This window comes from Zootoca vivipara, chromosome 13 (genome assembly GCF_965207765.1).
Source record: "Zootoca vivipara chromosome 13, rZooViv2.hap1.1, whole genome shotgun sequence".
In the NCBI taxonomy this organism is placed as follows: domain Eukaryota; kingdom Metazoa; phylum Chordata; class Lepidosauria; order Squamata; family Lacertidae; genus Zootoca; species Zootoca vivipara.
Window position 1 is genome coordinate 52961609 of NC_142596.1, and position 22536 is coordinate 52984144.

The window sequence follows — 22536 nt, forward strand, 5'->3', positions numbered from 1 at the left end:
GATCAGAGATGCTCTCCAACAACATCTGGAGGGGCCACAGCCCCCCCCCCAAACTCCTGGCCTACACTTTGGCAAAATGTGTTGCAACACACAAGTGTTATTACTCCAGACTTTTTAAATTATTTATTAATTAGTGTGTCTGCCCATGGGGTGACCTTGGAGACCCCACTCTACCGTTGTGTGACTCTACGATTCTATATGCCAGAGCAGGATGCAAAACCCTCTGCGCCACAAACAAGGATCTTGTGGCAAGAACTCAAAGGCTTCGCCAAAGGAAGGAAGCTTGAACACTACCCAGTTGAGGCAAGATTTATGCAAGGTGGCCCACATGGGCTTTCCATGTGCACCTGGTCACGCGCATTTGCTCACATCTGTTGCCCATCTGCTCAGCGCACCAATCACTGGCACACAAACAAGGGCAGCACATGGAAAGCTGACATGGGCAAGAGCTTTCCACATGAAAGATGAAGAAGTGGAATCAGTTATGATACATTGGGCTAAAGATATAGGACACAATATACCAATAGGTGACTGGGGGAGACTATGGAAAGAAGGAATAAATTTTACTGCCTGCAGAGCTTTAAAAGAAAATATAACGAAAATAATGTACAGATGGTATATAACACTGGTAAAACTGGCGAAAATGTATAAAACAAGTAACAAAAGTTGGAAATGTAAAGAAAAGGAGGGCACATTTTACCATATGGGGTGGGAATGTAAAAAAGTAAAAGACTTCTGGGAAATGGTTTATAATGAGATTTTAAAAATGTTGAAATATACATTTTTTTAAAAAAAACACAGAAGCGCTTTTACTTGGAATGGTAGGTACAGAAATTCATAAGAGTGATAAAAAATTGTTTTTATATGGGACAACTGCAGCAAGAATACTATTAGTCCAATGATGGAATCAGGAGGAAATGCCAACAAAAGAAGAGCGACAGATGAAAGTGATGGACTATGCCAGGCTGGTGAGACGAACAGGGAAAATTCGAAACCAGCAGGACCAGACTTTCCTAAAGGACCAGAACAAATTCATGTCGTATTTGAAAGACAATTGTAATGATTTAACATCGCTTGTAGGGTTACAAGAAGCTTTGTAGGAAGACTTTATAAATTATTGTGAAAAAGGTTAAGTTTAATTGATGTAAGATTTGATTTATAACAATAAGTATAGTACCAAAATGCAAAATCAGAAAAGGATTTAGAAAACCATTAGAAGGGGTTGAGGGAAGTCGAAGGCTGTGACAGCCAAAGATGTCTCATGGGTTTTTTCCCCCTTTCTTCCCCCCCCCCTTTTTTGGAGTTGTTACGCTGGAAAATATGTGTAAAAACCAATAAAAAAAAGAGAGATTTCCACATGATGTGCATCCCATTCAGTGAAGTCAAAGTGATCACAGTGGGGGGAAATGAGTGTGCTGTCATGACCTCTTCTTGATGAGTGCCATACTTATGAAGGATACCCGACAACGACACTCACCGTTTCCCTGATGAGAAGAGCAAAGAGGTCTTTGTCAAGCTGAGGAGCAGTGCCTTGCTTGGGAATGTCGCCGGAACCAGGATCTGGGGGGCCTCGGGCTGGCGAAGAGGGGCCCGCCTGCTCATTGACCGTTGCCTGCTGCCCACCTCCCTCTTCTTCTGGTGGGTGAGCCAGCTGTGGGGAGGCGGGGCCTGGGATCCCGTCCTGTGGCGGCTCTGGCCTGGGAAAGGCAGGCCCAGGGATCTCCTCCTGGTACGCCCTGGGCAGCGGGCCCAGGTCCATGTCCCGCTGCCCTCGCTGAGGAGAAATTAGGTTGACCACAGGGCCCGCATCCTTCTCAGCGGGCTGGAAATAGGGGTGGTCCAGCCGCATGTTCTCCTGGATGCACCGGGCAGTCCCTCCAAGCGGCGGTGCCAGCCTTGGTTGCAGCTCTGGCTCCCTCTGCTCCTGCCCTTCCTCATCAGTGAGCAAGACCTCCTCCAAGTTGATGACCTCCTTCTCACCGCTGGGTCTCGCCTCTCTCGTCCGAGGCACGCTGGGACCAGGCTCCGGAACAGCCCCATCGCCGTCCCCCCTCGGCCCAACAGGCTCTGGGGTTCCTGGCAGTTCCAAGACCTCGCTCTCGCTTTCCTGCCGTCCCAGCAGCATGCCAGCGGCCTTCGCGCAGTTCTGCCAAGCGCCAGGCGGCCTTGGGGAAGGGGTGGTCCTCGCCTTCTGTCCATCGTGGGGCCCTGGCAACATGTCGCCCTTGGATCCTCCTTCCCCCGACTTGCTCGCACTCTGCCAGGGAGCCGCTGGTCTGATCACATTGGAGCGCAAAAGCTTCTTCGCTCCTGTCTTTAAAAGAATATTAAGTCGTAGTTAGGCTAGCCGTTTCTTTGGAAGGCTGCTTCAGGTTGCAAGTACGGTGGTACCTCGGTTTACGAACTCAATCCGTTCTGGAAGTCCGTTCTTAAACCGAGGCACACTTTCCCTAATGAGGCCTCCCGCCGCCGGTGCCCTTCCACCGCTCGGCTTCCATTCTTAGACCGAGGTAAAGTTTGCAAACCGGGACATTACTTCCGGTTTTGCGGAGTTCGTAAACCAAATCGTTCGTAAACAGGGCTGTTCTTAAACCACTGTATATAGCAGTGATGCCCAAACTTGGCCCTCCAGCTGTTTTGGGACTACAATTCTGATCATCCCTGACCACTGGAATGATGGGAGTTGTAGTCCCCAATCAGTTGGAGGGCCAAGTTTGGCCCTCTGCTATATAGCAGGGGTGGCCAACTCCCAAGAGACTGTGATCTACTCACAGTGTTATAAACTGGCAGGGGGGTTCAGGTCCAAGTTGTTGAGCTTTTTTTAGGGAGGAGGAAATCACAATTTTGGGGGGGATGCAGGGCAAAAATGTTGAGCCTGTGATCTACCTCAGATGTCCAGTGATCTACCGGTAGGTCACGATCTACCTGTTGGACGTACCTGCTATACAGGATTTAGAGTAAGCATTTGCTACTTTTGCTCCTGCTAAGGTGGGCTCACATTAAAAGAAAAATAACAAGCAGGATTTTAAGAAGCTGATTTTCTCCCTTTCAGGGGGGGGGGGCAATTTGCCAGCTGGTGTTAAGGGGTATTTAAAAGCATATTTTGCTGTTCAAAAATGTTGTGTTTCCTCAAGGTACTAGAAGAACAGAGCAGGGGAAGATCCATGCATTCGTTAAAATGAGAGTCAAGCTAGCTAAATCAATGCCAGATTTAAAAAGGTTTCAAATAATAAAGAACATATAACTATTCCGTTTCAAACATACATCCGGGATGGGGAGACCGTGCTAGTTGTGTACTAAGCCTAACACAAATTTCAATGTTTGCCATATTGGAGGATGGCCAGGGCCAAAGAGTTACCTCCATCAATATGACTACGTCGTCTTCCTCATCCTCCCACTGCCGGCGAACAGGAATGTCCAGCATCACAGGCAATTCTTCATCCGAGGAGTCAGATATGGTGATAAGCCCCTCGTCTCTGTGGTTTATTCTATCTGAAAGAAGGAAGGAGATAAAGGAGAGACAACTTACCTACCAGCTGAAGGTTCGCAACAGAACACTAATACAGTACAGTCGACCTTGGTTCTCAAATTTAATCCATTCCAGGAGTCCGTTTGACTCCTGAAACAGTTCGAAAACCAAGGTGCGGCTTCCGATTGGCTGCAGGAACTTCCTGCAGCCAATCAGAAGCCACGGAAGCTGCGTTGGACGTTCGGCTTCCAAAAATCATTCCCAAATCAGAACACTCACTGCCGGGTTTGCGACGTTCGGAAGCCAATTTGTTCGACAACTAAGGCGTTTGACAAGGTACGACTGTAGTTATTTCTAGTTGTTATAACTTCAAACTGAAATATGTTTCCCAAATTTGCCTTATAATAAGATGAAAGAAGAATTCAAGGGCACTGACTAGGGCCACTTGCCACTGGCACTGTCTTGGCAGAGGCATGCCACAGTCTCAAACAAACCTGGAGTGCTATGAAGATGCCGCTGCCCCAAACCAGGGCAGAATGCCAATAGAGAACTGCTGCAGGTGGCAGAAGATAGCCTAGGGAGAAGGCAACTACTGAATTAAATTCTTTCCTAAGAATGGAAGGGAGAAGGTGAGATGCAATTGTTTCCTGAAGCGGTATCACTTTAGAGACAGGATAGGGAATCTCTCGGGCCCAGAGGCTGAAGGGAATGCAACTGAGAAAAAGACTCCTTTCAGATAAAAGTGGTTGCAACTGGCATTCCACGCTGCAGGAGAAAGAGGTGGACAGAGAGAGAGCCCTGTGGGTAGCTCTTGTCACTCTTGAAGGCTCTGTTACAAGAATTTTAAGGTCTTATATATATATACACCGGTATCTATATCTATATATATTGTATAAAAATGTATATAAAAATGTAACCAGAGCATGTTTGCGTGTCTCCACTTTTCACCAAAACCGCTGGACTGATTGCGTTAAAATTTTGACACAACGTTACATGCAAATACGCGAGGAAGCTAAGGCAGTTTGTGTAGACAGATTTCACACCCGAGGCAGTTAAAAACATGGTTTTAGGTAAAAAACACAGCGCCCTCCAGTGGACGTCAAAGGAACTGAAGACATTTCCTTTGGTATAGCGCCATCTGCTGGATATCAACACGGCCTCAGCTGCTGCCATTGGCTGCAGACTATTGGTGGCATCACAGAAGACCACAGCAACCAACTGAATACGGGCCTTTAACAGAAGTCAACAGCAATGCCCAGCACTGGCCAGTCAGGAGAACCGGGTAGGCCGCAAAGGTTTGCGAGGGGGAGAGATAGAGGGGTTGGGGTGACGGGTACTGTCACGTGGAAGGAAGATGACGTCATGCAGCATGGGGAACAGAGAGAGGGGTGTTGTGGCGTCATGCAACTGGGGTGAGGAACAGGGGCACTGAGTGGAGGAGGGCCCTGCCTTTGGGGGGGATGAATGTGTCGGGACAGGGTGCGGGGATTTCACAGAACACGCTTGGGTGGGGGAGTCAGGGTTGGGACGGAGTGGAATTTTAAACAACACACGTATTGGGGGGAATGATTGTATGCAAAATGAAGGGGGACTCTGAAGGTCCATTTAACAGACTGAGCCACAGCAATGCGTGGCCGGGCCAGCTAGTATGTAATAGATGTTCATAAATGTACCAAGCAAACACATACAAATATGTAAACCACAAGTCTGAAACCTACAGAAAAGTCCTGAAACCATTTCCCTCACCCAAAATGACCTCAAATATTTCTCTGCACCCTGTTGCAACAGCTTTAATAAAGATCAGGCTTACTAGCTGCTTTGCTTCTCAATATTCTCTGGTTGGCCTCTGTTATTTTCTCCTACCGATAGAGAACCTACAAAAGGACTCTATATGGGCTCTTGGGTACCCCATAAGGGGAAAGGAGCAGTTTTTTTTCTCATAACAGCTCCACCTCAGTGCAATGCTCCTCATCCCCCCCTCGCCTGCAACGGGGAATAGAGCTGACGGGAGCTGTTGCTCAAAAGGACAAGACGCCAGGTTTGAGAAGGCTGCGACTCAGCACCCTCCAAGAGTTCCACCAGCCTCACACGCTGCACCTGGAAGAACCAGGAAAATGGGGACTTACCTTTCCCTCGGTGGCTCCGGAAACTGTTCAAGTCAATCACTTCTTCATTTCCACCTCCCTCTGCCATGTTAGAAAGCTAAGCACTCCAGAGCATGGCACTCACTCCGCCAACAGCACCTGCAAAGGACAAGGTGAGCAGTTGGATCACACTTCTGGCTTCACCACGTGGTAGAGGTTGCTCCAGACAGAGTTTACACAATGTTCATTTTCTTATTAAGTTGAGCAGCTGAGTTTTAATTGAGAGGTAGGCAACTGCTGGGAGAAATCCAGGAAATCCTTGTACAAATATGCAGAAATCTCACCTGCAGTTGTTCATCCATCCACGAACAGGACTTCTGTTTAAACTGAAGATCCACCAGGCAAGCATAGAATCTATTATTGGCTACAGAATTTGCCCACCTTTGGCAAAGGTGAGCTATGGAAGACTGACTGCCAGGTAAGCATGTGCAGGACTGGGCTGTAAATCACAGCTCTGGCTGTAAATTAGAAACAAATGTCTAGTCCTCATGCTGCAAAAAACACAAGCTGAAAGCCCATCTTATAATCACCTTTGCAAACCTCGGAGAGCTGCCTGCTGCCAGCCTCCCACACACAGGCATAACCAGGAGCGCCAAGTAAGATTATCTCCTGTTTTCCACCTGGCAGCGGCCAAGTTAGAAAAGCTCAGGGTTAGAGTTGCTCTCAAGCGACAAAAGTGCTAATTCAGGGTCCAAAATCAAATTATGATTGTAACAAAAATCCCAGAGAAAATATTCGGCCAGATTGCATGTTTCAACCCCTGGACCACCCAAAAAGCATCATACATACAACACAGAAGGAGGGCAATCTCCTGCAGAAATTTTGAGTCTGGCTTCTCTCCTGTCTGCCAAGGTACCTGATAATGCTTTACGTGGGCAGTCTGGCCATTGAGATGGTAAATACTTTATCCTGGATCCAGGTCACAGGCCCACCCTATTCATACACAAATATGTACGCCCTTAAGACAGGATTTGCAAGTCACTGATGGGAAAGGTTTCTCCAAGATATCTCCTCCTGTAGAAGAAATATTTAGAGTATTTAAGAGAGCCAAGGTGGCTTTTTGGGGACTGTTCTGTGCGCTAAAATAATGTGTATTTTTCTCAGGGAATATTTCCTAAATTTTGAAGGGTGAAGGGTAGGTTTTCTGTGGAGATGCGTCCGTGAGGAGTCCGGAGGTTGGCATCACCAGAACGGGGCTTTTCAGCAGTGGAGTGCTCTCCCCAGGGAAGCTGGCTTGGCACTTTTGTTGCATATCTTTAGGCACCAGGCAAAAACATTCCTCTTCTCCCAGGCCTTTGGTTAATTAAATAATCTATGCCTATGGCCTTTTAAACTGGGGGTGGGGTGTTGTTCTTGTATGTTACTAGGTTATATATTTTTGTGCTTTTATATTGTCAACAGCCCTGTGATCATAGGATGTAGGGCAGTATAGAAATTTAACGACAACGACCATCACCACCAGATGCCCACGGAGAGCCCAAAAGCAGGAATCTGAAAAGTAGGAGAGTCAGCAAATAATAAGTGTTGATTCCGTGGGGAGTTAAGTGGGGATTAACATCCAAATAATGCTCCAACTACCGCACAATTGCGCTCATTTCACACTCAAGCAAGGTTATGCTTAAAATTCTACAAGGCAGGCTTAGGCAGTATGTGGACCGAGAACTCCCAGAAGTGCAAGCTGGATTTCGAAGGGGCAGAGGAACCAGAGACCAAATAGCAAACATGCGCTGGATTATGGAGAAAGCTAGAGAGTTCCAGAAAGGAGTACGACAAGGTTGTATATTGTCTCCCTGCTTATTTAATTTATATACAGAATTCATCATGCGAAAGGCTGGACTAGATGAATCCCAAGCCGGAAGTAAGATTGTCAGAAGAAATATCAACAACCTCAGGTATGCAGATGACACAACCTTGATGGCAGAAAGTGAGGAGGAATTAAAGAACCTTTTAATGAGGGTGAAAGAGGAGAGCGCAAAATATGGTCTGAAGCTCAACATCAAAAAACCCAAGATCATGGCCACTGGTCCCATCACCTCCTGGCAAATAGAAGGGGAAGAAATGGAGGCAGTGAGAGATTTTACTTTCTTGGGCTCCTTGATCACTGCAGATGGTGACAGCAGTCACGAAATTAAAAGACGCCTGCTTCTTGGGAGAAAAGCAATGACAAACCTAGACACCATCTTAAAAAGCAGAGACATCACCTTGCCGACAAAGGTCCGTATAGTTAAAGCTATGGTTTTCCCAGTAGTGATGTATGGAAGTGAGAGCTGGACCATAAAGAAGGCTGATCGCCAAAGAATTGATGCTTTTGAATTATGGTGCTGGAGGAGACTCTTGAGAGTCCCATGGACTGCTAGAAGATCAAACCTATCCATTCTGAAGGAAATCAGCCCTGAGAGTTCACTGGAAGGACAGAGCGTGAAGCTGAGGCTCCAATACTTTGGCCACCTCATGGGAAGAGAAGAATCCTTGGAAAAGACCCTGATGTTGGGAAAGATGGAGGGCACAAGGAGAAGGGGACGACAGAGGACAAGATGGTTGGACAGTGTTCTCGAAGCTACGAACATGAGTTTGACCAAACTGCGGGAGGCAGTGCAAGACAGGAGTGCCTGGCGTGCTCTGGTCCATGGGGTCACGAAGAGTCGGACACGACTAAACAACTAAACAACAACAACATCCAAATGAAAAGGCCTCCCTTCCTATTTAAAAACATTTAATAATAATAATAGTTGCAGTGAAATAAGTTAATTTTTATTTACTTCGTTTTCTCACAGGCTGGAAGGAACGTCTCTGAGATGTGGAGCGTCACAGCACACTTTCATCTTAACAGAAGCCTCTCTCTTTTTGCATGTTTCAGAAACACAGTTCTTACTCATATGAAAGTATAATCAATCACAATAGGCTACGACTCAAATGATTAAATAGACCAAGGGTTTTTTAACGCAGCCTACAGCTTTATTTGCTCGTATGGCCTTAAAGGGCCTAAAGCCACGCTGGCTCACCTCCAACCCTCCAGGTGTTCTGCATTACATCTCTTCCCCACACACCTCAAGGAGAGCTGGGGCCCAGCAGCATCTCCCCCCCCCCCAAGGTTACCTACTCCTGGTCTAAACCCACTACAGTCATACCTTGGAAGTCGAACGGAATCCATTCCTGAAGTCCGTTCGACTTCCAAAACATTCAGAAACCAAAGCGCGGCTTCTGATTGGCTGCAGCAGGCTCCTGCAGCCAATCAGAGGCCACAGAAGCCCCGTCGGATGTTTTGGGTTCCAAAGAACATTTGCAAACCAGAACACTCACTTCCGGGTTTGCTGCGTTCGGGAGCCAAAACGTCCGAGTCCCAAGGCGTTCGAGATCGAAGGTACGACTGTAAATGTGTCTCCTTAACAAACAACCCTTAGCAGTCTCAGCACTGCCCTGGATGCCAAAATTGCCAGATAATGCTAAAGCCAAATGCCTGGAGGAAAAGATGAGGAGTCAAGTTTTTTTACAAGCGAAACTAATAATCTAACAAGAGCCAGAAGCCATATCTTCCACAACACCATACTTAATTGGCTCACCGTTACCCCTCACTACACTCCCAGAAAATGGAAAACGGGAAAATGCTGTTGTGACAAGTTTTCAATAGCTGAGGAATGCATCTTCTCTTAATTAAAACTGAAGGTGTGACGTCACGCTGCTACCTGAAAGAGTCCGTTTTAACAGTGAAGGAGTAACGATACCCCTCCTCCATGTGTCCCTGCGCAAGTAACGGCTCCGAGCATGTCTCCCGGGATCTCATCCAAAGATGCGCTGTGCAGCATCCACCAAGGACAATTCTATATTGAGATGCAGTCAAATGATGCCATCACACCCCTGACACGAAGATGCAACAGAATTAGCGACCCCCAAATGAGGCTGGTTGGAAAAAGGGGAGAATGTAGCACAAAAGAATCCTCTGCCTCCCGGCTTTCTATCTCCTGCCAAAGGTTCAGGAAAGGCTGAATATGCTCATTAAACTCCCAAGCAGCCTGCTCAGATGCTGCTGCCTTTACTCCAACCCATGCCAGAAGAAGACCCACCTAGACAAGCCCCGGGGGTTTGGGAAACAAATATCACAACTGGAGAGAGATCTGTTGGAATGTAAAAGCGCTGCCAAAATGTGTAAGATATTATTGGACTGGGAGACAAAGGATGAGCAAGTAAAATCCTCAATGATACGTTGGGCAATACCGTAGATATTGGTTATAACATAGTTATGGAAGTGTGGGAACAATTGTGGAATGCAGATATAAAATTTACAGCATGCTGTGGTTTAAGAGAAAACTGTATGAAAATGTTATATACATATTATCTAACACTGAGTAAACTGGCAAAAAATGTATAAATCAAAATCGAACGAGTGTTGGAAATGCAAAGAGAAAAAAGGTACTTTCTATCACATGTGGTGGTCTTGCAGTAAGTTTAAAGCTTACTGATACATAATGAATTAAGAAAGATGTTTAAAATAACAGTTGTTTAAAAAAATCAGAATTTTTAAACAAATTTTCTTTTGGGAATTACAGGGGTCGAAATACCAAAACAATACAGAAATTTATTCATGTATGTTACTACAGTGGCAAGAATGTTATTTGCCCAAAAATAGAAAGGAGAAGTCCTGAGGGAAGAAGAATGGATACAAAAACTTATGGACTACGCAGAAATGGCAAAATTTACCGGGGGGGGGGTGTCAAAATAACATAAAAGAATGGAAATGGTTTATTGAATATTTACAAACAAACTGTAAACAGATAAAGACATCAGCACGATTATTGTAATAACCTGAAGTTTCATAAGAGTAAACAATTAAATGAATTTTAAATAATTAATTTAATTTAGAAAATGCAGGAAATGAATAAAACATGTAAGTAACCGCAGAAAGAGGAGGAAGGAAGTCAAGTTTTGAAATGTTTAAATGACTGTAAAACTCTTGAAATGTATACAACTGAAAACCATAAAAAAATTTTTAAGGCTTTGGCAACCAGAAGATGCTGAAGATGATGAAGGGAAAGTGATGCTGCTGCAAGAGTTAAGGACCAGTGAAAGCACGGGAAGAACTGAGCACCCGAACCATTTCTTCTTTATCAGCAGCAGGACGGGGCAAGCACCATTGCCAAGCACTCTGTTGTCCATGTGTCTAAGAATCTGAGGACTGCATGTAGGAATTTGGATTCCCCCCCCCTGCCCTCCCAGTCCTAAAATGTTGAAGCATTGGGTTTTATTAAGCCTCTTTCTAAATGCTTCCTACAGCCAAACCATTTCCTGGCAATTTCAGAACAAGAGAGAAATCTCTCTAATACGGTACAAAGGGAAAAAATTACCCAGGTTATACAGTCGAGGACACCACCAACTGCCTCCAATCGATGCTGAATTAACGTTTCGAAAGTCCTCTCCCTGATGCAGCAAGGCAATGTCTACAGGGGGGAAGGGAGGAGACCTCTTCTGGCCAGGGGGCCAGACCTTCATCGTCCAATCCCTGATGGGCTGCATTTATTAGGAAGACCCTGTCAATCACCTGACACCACTATGACACCAGGTGATGCGGTGCTTAGATTGTCAGCACAGCACAGGGCTGTTTGAAAGCCCTTTTACAAGCAGCCTCACACTATTCTTTGTGCACCCAGTTCTCAGAAGTTCAAGGAGCAGCACTGGGTGGGAGAAGCAGTTTCTGTTCAATTGTTTCCAAGGCCCACTCTCATCGTCCATCAGCAGAAAGGCAGTGGGAGCAAGCCTTGCTCCAGCAAAAGGAATGTTGGGAGCTCACTCTAATCTCCCTGTTCTTCCTTTGAAGCCCTACCAATGTATGATATACGGTGGGGAGTTTCCCGTCGACATTGTCAAAACCGTGTTTATGGAAAACAATCTTACTCGGCTACGAGTGATCGTCAAAGAAGAAGAATGTATGACATCAGGTGTACGATGGGAGAGTGTCTGACTTGCCCAAAATGGCCTTGCAGGCTAGATGAGGAGGGTTGACAGTTTGGCTCATGGACCAGCGGTTCCCCACCACTGTCTCATACCAAATATCTGGAGGGCACTGAGTTGGCAAACACACATTCCATAAGGCAAAGACTTGTTGTTGTTGTTGTTTAGTCGTTTAGTCATGTCCGACTCTTCGTGACCCCATGGACCATAGCACGCCAGGCACTCCTGTCTTGCACTGCCTCCCGCAGTTTGGTCAAACTCATGTTCGTAGCTTCGAGAACACTTCGAGAACACTTTTTACAAGCTAGTAAACTGACACCCTCCCTTCAGAAACAGATTCCTACAGCTGCATGTACTAAACTTCCACAATCATCTCCTTTATGAAAGCTATTTCTGCAGCTTACTAGACCACCTCTTCCTTCTTGCATGCCCTCACCCCGAAGATTTGGCTTGGGGAAACTGCAACATCCAGGGGAGCATAGGTTACCTATCCCTGCCACAAAAGTGTTAAAATACAGTGGTGCCTCGCTTAACGAACGCCCTGCTTAACGAAATTTCCGCTTAACGAAAGGATTTTTTGAGCAGAGGTTGCCTCGCTAGACGAATTCGTTTTACGAAAATTTCGTCTAGCGAATCGCGGTTTCCCATAGGAATGCATTGAAATTCAATTAATGCGTTCCTATGGGCAAAATAAATAAATAAATAAATAATCAATGCATTCCTATGGGATCCGCTAGACGAATTTTTCATTATAAGAAAAGACCCGTGGAACGAATTAAATTCGTCTAGCGAGGCACCACTGTAGTTTATACTTTTTTTAAAAAAAAAACCACCTGGAGGAGGTGGCTGTGAATAACACAGCACCCAAGTGTTCAAAGCACATCATACTAGTCATTTTGGTGCAACTCTTACCCTGCGCAAAGAGCTCTCAACTACCCAGCACTCCTCATGAAACAAACCCTCATGTCACATTCCAGGGAGGATTCCACATGTGCTTTTTCCTCCTGCAGCAAGAGGATCTCAATATAAGAAAAGGCTCCCACAGTCTAAAACAGGGGTCCCCAGACTTACCGGGCTTCGGGCCGGTGCCCGCCGCGCCGGCCGCGCGGCGGGCCGGACGGCGGGGGAGTGCGCGCCCGTGCGCATGCGCACACGCACACGGTCGGAAAAAAATCACCGAAAATCGCTTGTGCGCATGCGTATGGGCCTCCCCCGACCCGGAAGTGCATCGGAAATGACCTCTTCTGGGTCGGGAGAGGCCCATACGCATGCGCACAAAGGATTTTCGGCGATTCTTTGCCGATTTTGAAGATCGCCGCTGCGCCGTAAGAGCAGGCGGCGGCAGCGGGTGGCGGGGGTCGTCGCGGGCCGGATTGGGAGGCCAATTGGGCCGCATCCGGCCCGGGGGCCGTAGTTTGGGAACCCCTGGTCTAAAAAGAGCCTGGCTGCTGAATCAGAACATAGAACATCTTATAAGGGGGTCCCAATTCCATTCCCACGGCTCCAGTCAACCCACAGTATGAAAACATGCCGTGGTGAAAACGAGTATGGAAAAGGCCGGCAACCCTTCCTCCTTGTTCTGTTGCATTCACCAGTCTGCTGCCCCTGAACATGAAGGCCCCATTGTGATATTGTGGCTCTGGGGAGCAATGCCATGCATGGAACAGCCCTAAGACACAGAAGCAGCAGTCTGCCATGACACAATGTTCCCTGCATGCTGGGCATGGCAGTTAGAATCTCATCTGCACATCTCAAATGGGGGAAAAGGCAATTGCTGAAATGTAGGGTAAAGAAGGGAGTTGGGCTGCTCAGCGACCCCGCCTCTTTTAAAACTCAGTACACATTGCAACACCATTAAGCAACATCAAACACACAGTACCAAATCAATACAACAGCATGATCCTATGCATGTCTACTCAGGACAAGCACAACTGAGTTTACGCCGAGTTTCACAGGAAGTCAGGTGGGTTTAGGCCATGGGTAGGCAAACTAAGGCCCGGGGGCCGGATCCAGCCCAATCGCCTTCTCAATCCAGCCCGTGGACGGTCCAGGAATCAGTGTGTTTTTACATGAGTAGAATGCGTCCTTTTATTTAAAATGCATCTCTGGGTTACTTGTGGGGCACAGGAATTCGTTCTTTTACCCCTTCAAAATATAGTCCGGCCCCCCACAAGGTCTGAGGGACAGTGGACCGGCCCCCTGCTGAAAACGTTTGCTGACCCCTGGTTTAGGCATACAACAACCCAACCACTCCTCTCAGATTTGTGCACTTTGGGGGAACTGGGCACCACCACACATGCGGCTGCAAATAAATGTTCTGCGAAATCCAAATGTTCAAAGCTGGCAAGAAGAGGCTCCCACACGCAACATACAGCAGGACATAAGGTGAGTTTGCTGGATTAGGCCAACGACCCGGGTAGTCCAGCCTCCTGTTTTCACTGCAGCCAACCAGGTGTCCCCAAAGCAGGAACAGGGGGCTGCAACAACTCTCCCCTCCCTCAGTTTCCAGTGGACCACGGAAGGCCTCCAAATCCACCATGGCATCTCCATCCCCTCTCCCCCCAAAAGTTCAGGTGAGGGTGCTGCTGTCTTTGCTTTTTTCTTTATTAACCATTGCAGGTGGGTGGACTTTGTACAGGACTAAAGCAGGGAGGGGACGCCATGGCAGCCGGGATAAGGAGCTGCTTTCCAAGGAGAAAGGAGACCTCCTTAGAGAGGGAAGAAGGTGAAGAGGACCAGGGAGACTGGCGAGGGAGGGGGAGCCCATGGCCATAGCCAAGGAGGATGAGGAGAGCAGGGGGAGGAGAAGGCAGGGAAAAGCAGGAGCCCCGGGGCCTGGGAAGAGGGGGGAGGCCCGGGGCGCGGAAGGCGGAGGGGGAACCCCAAGCGAGAGCTCAGCCCCGCAGCAAGAAGCCCGGCCGAGCGCAGGAGCAAAACTTGTCTCCACCTCAAGCTCGCCGAAGTTCGGGCTGCCTGGAAGGCAAAGGGGGCAGCCGGCGCGAAAGCGAAACGAAGCCAGCCGGGAAAGGAGGATGAGCAGCAGCAGCAGCTGGGGAAGAGGCAAGTCCGAGGCTGGAGGGAAGAAGGGGAACGAGGGCGCCGGAGGGGGGCGAGGCGGGAGGAGCTGCCTCGGGGACGCCCACACGGGCTGGCAGCAGCAGCAGCAGCCCTCTGCGTCCCCGCACACGGGGGGAGGGGGATTCCTCCGTGGAGCGGGAGGGGCCGCCCAGGCCTGGCAGGGGCCTCCGGGGGGAGGGGGCGGTTGCCAAGCAACCGGGGCAGGGGAGGGAGGGGTGCCCCTGGGGGAGCGGGAGGGAAGACCCCGGAGGACCCCCGGCCGGCCCCTCGCTCGTTCCCTCACTCACCCGCCGCCTCGCTCGCTCCGTCTCCCGCTTCTCCCTCCCGGCGGCGCTTCCTGCTTCCTGCTCGTCCGCCTCCTCGCCGCGCTCGGCCTCCTCCTCCTCCACGGCCGCCAACGGCGGGGGGCTGGCCTGTCAGGCCTCCTTCCGGCCTGCGCGAAGGGGGCCACGTGACCGCGAGGGGCGGGCCGGGGACGAAGGGACCATGGAGACGAGGGGGAACTCGGGGCAGAGCGGCCCGCGCCTCTCCGCTCCAGGCGCGGATCAGAGAGTTTCCCGAAAGGTAAAAGGGGGGGGGGATATCACGCAACGGCCAACCAGCGGCCTTCAGCGTCACGTGACGCCCGGCTCTCCTCCCAGACGGGAGGGGGCGGAGAGGAGTTTTCCCCCCGTGCCCGAGAGTGCGCGTGCGCGTTTGCGCGAAGCGGAAAAAGACGCGGAATCCGAGTGTTTGCTGTGGATCCGAGATGCGCGTGTTTTAAGGGAGGAGGAAGAGTAGTAGTAGAAGTCCTGCCTTTGGCCGGTGACGGGTGTCATTTGTTAGCTCTGTTTTCAGGCTCTTATTTATTTATTTATTTATTTATATTATTATTATTATTACTAGCTGGCCCTGCTACGCGTTGCTGTGGCTCATCCGTGTGATTCCCCCCACCCTGTCCCGACCCATGACATATCACGCCCCCTCTTCCCCCCACCCCCGGGTCATCCCTGTGACTGGCCCCACCGTGTCCTGACCTCTCCCGTCCCCTCCTCCCCCCAACCCTCACCCAGGTGAGTCAGTACCCCCATTTGGCCTGGTCTGTAAAGGCTTTGGCCTAGTCCAGTGATGGGCAACCTTTTGAGCTTGGTGTGTCAAAATTCGCCCCAAAACCAAACATAACTCGGGTGGTGTGTCACTTCGAGAGAGAAAACATAATTTCGCGATATTTATAGTTTAAATAACAAAAATGTATAATTGTAATATATAACTGTATTTAATAAACCAAAAACTAATTAATTAACCAAACCAAAAACCCCTTATTTATCACAAAGTGCCCAGAGTTCTTGAGCTTTTTGGGGGGAGCTGCTGACCAAAGTTTTGGAGGTTTTTTTTGGGGGGGGTGCAAAAGTTGCTTGCTTTTGGGGGGGTGCTCCAAAGCTGCTGCGCTTTTTTGGGGGAAAGAGAACAGAAATAAATGACTAATAATACCTTCGCTGGAACTAACACTCAGCACCGACATAATGTGCCAAAGTGCCAGAAAAAACAGCACGGAAAGGGTTAAAAAACGAATGTTGTTACACCCAATCATAGTCTGCCAAAGCGCTAGGAAAAAACAGCACAGAAAGGGTTAAAAAACCAATCTCTGGCTACCAGCAACAACAACAAAAAAGGATCCTGGTTTTAACAGCAAGCGGAGACAAGCTGTAGGAGGAGCAGGAGAACAAATAGGGGAATTATTAGAGGCAAAATGTAAGAATCTTTCCAGGGTATATAATTTATTGCTGGAGTGGCATACGAAAGACGAACAGACAAAATCATTTATGATTGAATGGGCTAAAGATGTGGGGTATAATATGATGGCAGATTGGGAGAGGTTGTGGAAGAAGGGAATTAAGTTTACAGCATGTATGGTATTAAGGGAAATTTTAATGAAAACGATGTATAGATGGTATTTAACACCTGTTAAGTTGGCTAAAATGTATCATAATCATAGTAATAAGTGCTGGAAGTGTAAAGAAGAAGAAGGATCCTTCTACCACATGTGGTGGACGTGCCCCAAAGTAAAAAAAACTTCTGGGAAAAGATTTATAATGAGTTGAAGAAAGTGTTGAAAAATAAATTTATGAAAAAACCAGATGATTTTTTTTACTTGGAATAATAAGAAATCCCAAAAAAAGATGTTACTTTATGTATGCTACGACAGCAGCAAGGATATTAATTGCAAAATATTGGAAGAAACAAGAATTACCAACTATAGAAGAATGGCAGATGAAGATGAACTTGCTGAACTGACGGGGAGACTCAGAGACCAGACAGAGGAGACGGTGGAAGCAGACTGGAAGAAGTTTAAAGTTTATTTAGGGAAACTCTCTGGTGTATAAAAATTTGAATTTCTATGGGAAAAAATTTTTTTACTAGGCATTAGGGATGAAAGTAGATGTTAGAAAGAAAGTATAGATGAATTTAATATAGTTGATTTGATGTAAGGATATGGGATAGCTTTGGAAAATGTTTAAAAGAATGATTAGGAAACTGCTAAAGAAGATTCAAAAAGGAAATCAGTTAGGGGGGACTTGGGGAAGTCCCAGAAACAATGGGTTGAAAGTTAGAAGAAATTTAAAATGATTATAGGTATTGTTATTGTGTGTAATTTTGTGTGTGTGTGTGTGTGTGTGTGTGTGTGTGGTATGTTTGTATTTTTCTTTCTTTCTCTGAATGTATAAAATCAATAAAAAATATCATTAAAAAAACAAATGGGGGGGAACTAACAACAGCGCAAATGGGGCGCATGCCAGCAGTGAGGGCTCTGCGTGTCACGTCTGACACGCGTGTCATAGGTTCACCATCACTGGCCTGGTATGTAAATTGGAGCCGAGGTGCTGTTGAGAGGGAAGTTTTTATAGGTGCAGTACCAGTGCAGCCGCCGCTAGAGGGTGCTGGTTTGCAACCTGGTTCTTTTCCCACCATGCATTTTTGTCTGACTGGTGTGTTTTGAAACATGGGGTTTTACTTGGCACAGGTGTGACATCTGTCTTAGCAAACTTTATAAGAGCCTTCGGACATTCGCTTGGGATGTTGTGTCCAAATTTGAACGCAATCGGTGACGCAGTTTCGGAGAAAAGTGGATAATAACCCACATGCCCAGTTTATTTATATATACATATATATATATATATATATAGAGAGAGAGAGAGAGAGAGAGAGAGAGAGAGAGAGAGAGAATCTTTATTGCATTTTTAAAACTTGCAAAAAAAGAAAATAAATTAATCCTTACACCCACATATACCGGGGGGAAACGAGACATAAAAGAAAATATGAAAAGAAAAAAAGAAAAAGATATTTGTCAAATATGTTTCCAGGCTCTTAATCCGCCTGGAGGCTCTAACGGTGGAAAGGCGGCATGCAAGCAAAGCGGTGGCGATGGTCTTGAAACCAGCGTCACTTCTCCTCCTCCAGTTTTGGTTCTTATTATTACCGTTAATTAACTTTAGATACCGCCCTTCACCCAAGGATCGTGTGGGCGTTTTCTCGGCCGTGGGTGCACCCGACAGATTTCTGCCTGGCGCCATTGCCCTCTTCTGTCCCGGCCTGCAGAAAAGAGCTCAAAGCGGCCCACACTTTCGCCGGACTCCCTCTGCCCATCCCTCCGCCAGGGACCCCCCACCCTCAGGATCACACCAGCTCTCCTTCTCCGGAGAAGCGGATCCCATGGAATCCAAGCAGAGCTGGCTTGCTTCCAAGTAAACGAGCATAGGATCAGCAGCCGGGGTGGGCCAGGATTGGGTGCAAGCGCCCAGACTGCCCGTCTGCCTGTCTTAACATTCCCCCTACTAATAACTACGGTAGGCACCTGCACCGCGTGGCCACCAGGTGGGGCTATGAGATCAAACCAACCGCATTTGCTTTGTGTTGGGTGTTGGGAGCACAGAGGCAGTGAACCTCTTTCACTGGAGAGCTGTGAAAAACGCTCTAAATGCAGTTACAGGTAGGTAGCCGTGTTGGTCTGTCGTAGTCAAAACAAAATTTAAAAAATCCTTCCAGTAGCACCTTAGAGACCAACTAAGTTTGTCATTGGTATGAGCTTTTGTGTGCATGCACACTTCTTCAGATACCTGAGGAATCTGAAGATATCTGAAGAAGTGTGCATGCACACGAAAGCTCATACCTATGTCAAACTTAGTTGGTCTCTAAGGTACTCTAAATGCACTAATGGTTTCAACTGTAGGACTACTAGAAATAATAATAACTTGTTTACCGTATACCCCACCTTTTCTCCTGACACGGACTCCAGGCAGCTTGGAGTTAAAACAAATGGTTAAAAGAAACCATTAAAAAAACCATGGAAGTAAAACCAGTTACACAAGCACCAGTATGTGCAGCTTCCCTCACAGGGTTAGGGTTTTGTTAGTGCACATCCATGTGGATGCGGAAGCACACGGCCAGCACTTTTGAGCACCTTCGAAAAGTGACTTGGTAGACCACAAACTTGACATGAGTCAGCAGTGTGATGCAGCAGCTAAAAAAGCCAATGCAATTCTGGGCTGCATCAATAGGAGTATAGCATCTAGATCAAGGGAAGTAATAGTACCACTGTATTCTGCTCTGGTCAGACCTCACCTGGAGTACTGTGTCCAGTTCTGGGCACCACAGTTCAAGAAGGATACTGATAAGCTGGAACGTGTCCAGAAGAGGGCAACCAAAATGGTCAAAGGCCTGGAAACGATGCCTTATGAGGAACGGCTTAGGGAGCTGGGTATGTTTAGCCTGGAGAAGAGAAGGTTAAGGGGTGATATGATAACCATGTTCAAATATATAAAAGGATGTCATATAGAGGAGGGAGAAAGGTTGTTTTCTGCTGCTCCAGAGAAGCGGACACGGAGCAACGGATTCAAACTACAAGAAAGAAAATTCCACCTAAACATTAGGAAGAACTTCCTGACAGTAAGAGCTGTTCGGCAGTGGAATTTGCTGCCAAGGAGTGTGGTGGAGTCTCCTTCTTTGGAGGTCTTTAAGCAGAGGCTTGACAGCCATCTGTCAGGAATGCTTTGATGGTGTTTCCTGCTTGGCAGGGGGTTGGACTGGATGGCCCTTGTGGTCTCTTCCAACTCTATGATTCTATGATTCTATGACTTAGAGACATCCTGTTTGTGGGTTGGGGGGGCAACCTCAGATACCTTTGCACAGCCCTGCAGGTAGGGAAGGAGGCAGCTGGAAAGAAAATCCGCCCTGTTGCTCCAAGATACAAAAGCCTGCTGCTGGCTGTGCCTCCTCCTTCCTGAGCAGCACAGGATGAAACCCCACCTCAAGGGGACTGTCAGAAAGAATCCTAGGCCCTTCCCACCTCTTGCAGCAAAGTGAATAGACTTCCCAACCCAGAGAGAGAGAGAGAGAGAGTGCACCTGTCACAATAGATCCAATCATTTGCAAGGTCTGGCCCTGGCAGCCGGCACAGAATCCGCCCACACAACCGTGTCCTGCTCAGGGATTCTTTGCCGTTTGCATCATTGCATCTACAAGGCAAGCAGCTGTTCTCTCCCTCTGAAAGAAGCAGCATCTCTTGCACAGCTCACCTGTGGCCAAGCATCCTGACTTCTGGGAGATCTGCACAGGCAGGGCCACCGCTGGCGGCAGAAAACCTTCAAAGCAAAGAACCTGAATGCTTACATGATAAAGTTGATGTGCAGAGCCAGCCCGGCACCCTCAAAAGGTGGCTCACTGGATGTTTGCCCAGAAGGATTAAAGGCAGGAAGACAGGCAGTCACAAGGAGGTTGCTTTGAACCAAGGCACTCTCTTTTCCCTTCACCTGCCTGCTGGAACGTGGTAAGATTTGGACTTGGGAGCTCTGAAACTTTAACCTGCAGCCTTCTATTCCTGTCCTCTTGCAGCTGCCTCATCGGTGGGTTTCTTTCCTGCTCAGCAAAATTATGTGGGGAATCTGATCGCACCAAACTGTTTTAAAGGTGGTGGAGTCGGCAGTAGAAGCAGAGCGGCGGCAGCTGGTTGGCAAATATATTAGAGCAGAGCTGCGCTCGAGGAGGGGAATCATTTGCACTGTGCATTGGGCAAAAATGCCACTTGGGTGGAGCATGTTGACCCAGTGCAAGGGGCAGATCTAATGGAACTGGGCCCATGTGCCAACCTGTCCTGCCTGCTTGAGAATGGGAGCAGTTCCTCCAACACCACTCCCGGGGCACTTGGCAACGCCAGCGACCTCTTGGCCACCTCCTTGCTGGGATGCGCTCTGTCCGTCATGTGCGTTTTCGGGGTGGTTGGAAACATCTACACGTTGGTGGTTGTCAACCTCTCTGTACGTCTGTCTGCCTCTATGTACGTCTATGTGGTCAACTTGGCCTTGGCCGATCTCCTCTACCTGGCCACCATCCCCTTCGTTGTCTGCACCTACTTCGTGAAGGACTGGTACTTTGGCGATGTGGGCTGCAGGGTCCTCTTTGGCCTGGACCTGCTCACCATGCATGCCAGCATCTTCACTCTCACCATCATGAGCACAGAGAGGTACCTGGCGGTTGTTAAGCCCTTGGACTCCCTCAGGAGGCCTGGAGACTACCGGAGGACCATCACCTGCTCGGTCTGGCTCCTGTCCTTCCTCCTTGCCTTGCCCACCATGGTTCTCGTGGACCTCCGGACGAGCAGCCAAGGGGGGGTGACCAAGCACATGTGCTACCCTACTTGGCAGATGGGGGCCTACAAAGTCTACCTCACTGTCCTCTTCATCACCAGCATCTTGGCCCCTGGCCTAGTCATCTGCTACTTGTATATCAAGTTGGCCAGGACCTACTGGAGGTCTCAGGCAGCCGTCTTCAGTGCCAAGGCGATGAAGAGGTGCTCTCGGCAGAAGGTCCTTTATATGATATTTAGCATCATCCTTGCCTACTGGGCTTGCTTCATTCCCTTTTGGCTCTGGCAGCTGCTCAGCGTCTATCACCACCAGCCGGGCAGCCTTGCAAACGCCACAGTGGCCTGCATCAATTTTTTCGTGACCTGCCTAGCTTACAGCAACAGCTGCATCAACCCGTTCCTCTACACACTGCTCTCCAAGAACTACAAGGAGTACTTAAGGGGTCGGCAGAGGAACGCCCTTGTCCTCATCAAGGTCAAGCCCAAGACGAGCTCCTCAGGGGAATCAGTGTGGTCTGGAAGCCACACGTACACAGAGAGCTTGGCCATGGCTCAGATGCAGGGAATCGGCAACAAGGAAGTCTTCTTGTGAAAAAGCGAGTAGGAGGCAGAGCAGGCAGGGGTCAGTGCCCACAAAGCCCAAGGCAGGAGGACAAGCGTTCAGCCACTCGACCAACCTTGAGGGAAGAAGCTCCGCCCCGTGCCAAATTTCTCTACTTGATTGGCCTGCTGGGACCTACAGAAACACATACAAAATACCCGTCCAGATCAGGCAACCCCCAGTTCTAGAACGTTTGGACAGTGATGTGTGGACAGTTGTGTGTGCAAAAGGCCTCCACACTCATAGAATTTGACAATAGTTTTGAAAATGTGTAAATGCCTAGGAAAATCCAAGAGGAGAACGGGATGTCTGTGTGTGTGTGCTTGTGTGGGGGAGAGAGAGAGAGAGACTGAATAATCATGGGTCAAAACATAAGCCCCACCATGGTCTATTGTGGGATTTACTGCCAAATATGATTGCACAAGGCCACATCCTTTATAGGCAGAAGCAAATTGGGCGCCTGTGTGCAAGCCCACATACATGCAAGTTTCCATGATCTGAAGTTGCTGAATTGTGTTTTCCTTGGTGCATCAGATTTTCATCCCATACTTCAACCAAGAAGCGGTGTCGTCATGGTCCTCCCCTCGCCCATTTAAACTTTGCAACCACCCTGTGAGGTAGGCCAGGCTCAGAGATAGGAACTGGTGCCACACTGCAGCCAGTCCACTATGGGGCTTCTGTG

General features: G+C 48.2%; 2 protein-coding genes across 4 annotated transcripts in view; one reads left to right on the top strand and one right to left on the bottom strand.

Moving 5' to 3' along the window:
* The window catches only part of RNF216 (ring finger protein 216), an 82158-nt gene extending 67085 nt beyond the window's left edge, over window positions 1-15073 (bottom strand). The window contains exons 1-4 of one of the 3 annotated variants that reach the window (XM_035130584.3): window positions 14922-15073; window positions 5596-5712; window positions 3359-3492; window positions 1478-2314 (exon numbers count right to left, since the gene is read on the bottom strand). In XM_035130584.3, coding sequence (XP_034986475.1) covers window positions 1478-2314; window positions 3359-3492; window positions 5596-5662 — 1038 coding nt within the window. In that variant the 5' untranslated portion in view covers window positions 5663-5712; window positions 14922-15073. Of the gene's footprint in view, window positions 1-1477; window positions 2315-3358; window positions 3493-5595; window positions 5713-6469; window positions 6628-14921 lie in introns of those variants that run through there. The other 2 variants (XM_035130582.3, XM_088657451.1) reach the window with 2 other exon arrangements.
* A 5510-nt stretch (window positions 15074-20583) lies between these two features.
* On the top strand, window positions 20584-21973 carry LOC118092910 (urotensin-2 receptor-like). Its single transcript, XM_035131584.3, has one exon. It carries the CDS (start codon window positions 20733-20735, stop codon window positions 21843-21845), a length of 1113 nt encoding a protein of 370 aa, XP_034987475.1. The 5' UTR covers window positions 20584-20732; the 3' UTR covers window positions 21846-21973.
* Window positions 21974-22536: the final 563 nt, after the last annotated feature.

Excerpts from the sequence above, each read along its gene's own strand:
- LOC118092910 (XM_035131584.3), top strand. The coding sequence starts at position 20,733 with ATGGAACTGGGCCCATGTGCCAACCTGTCCTGCCTGCTTGAGAATGGG.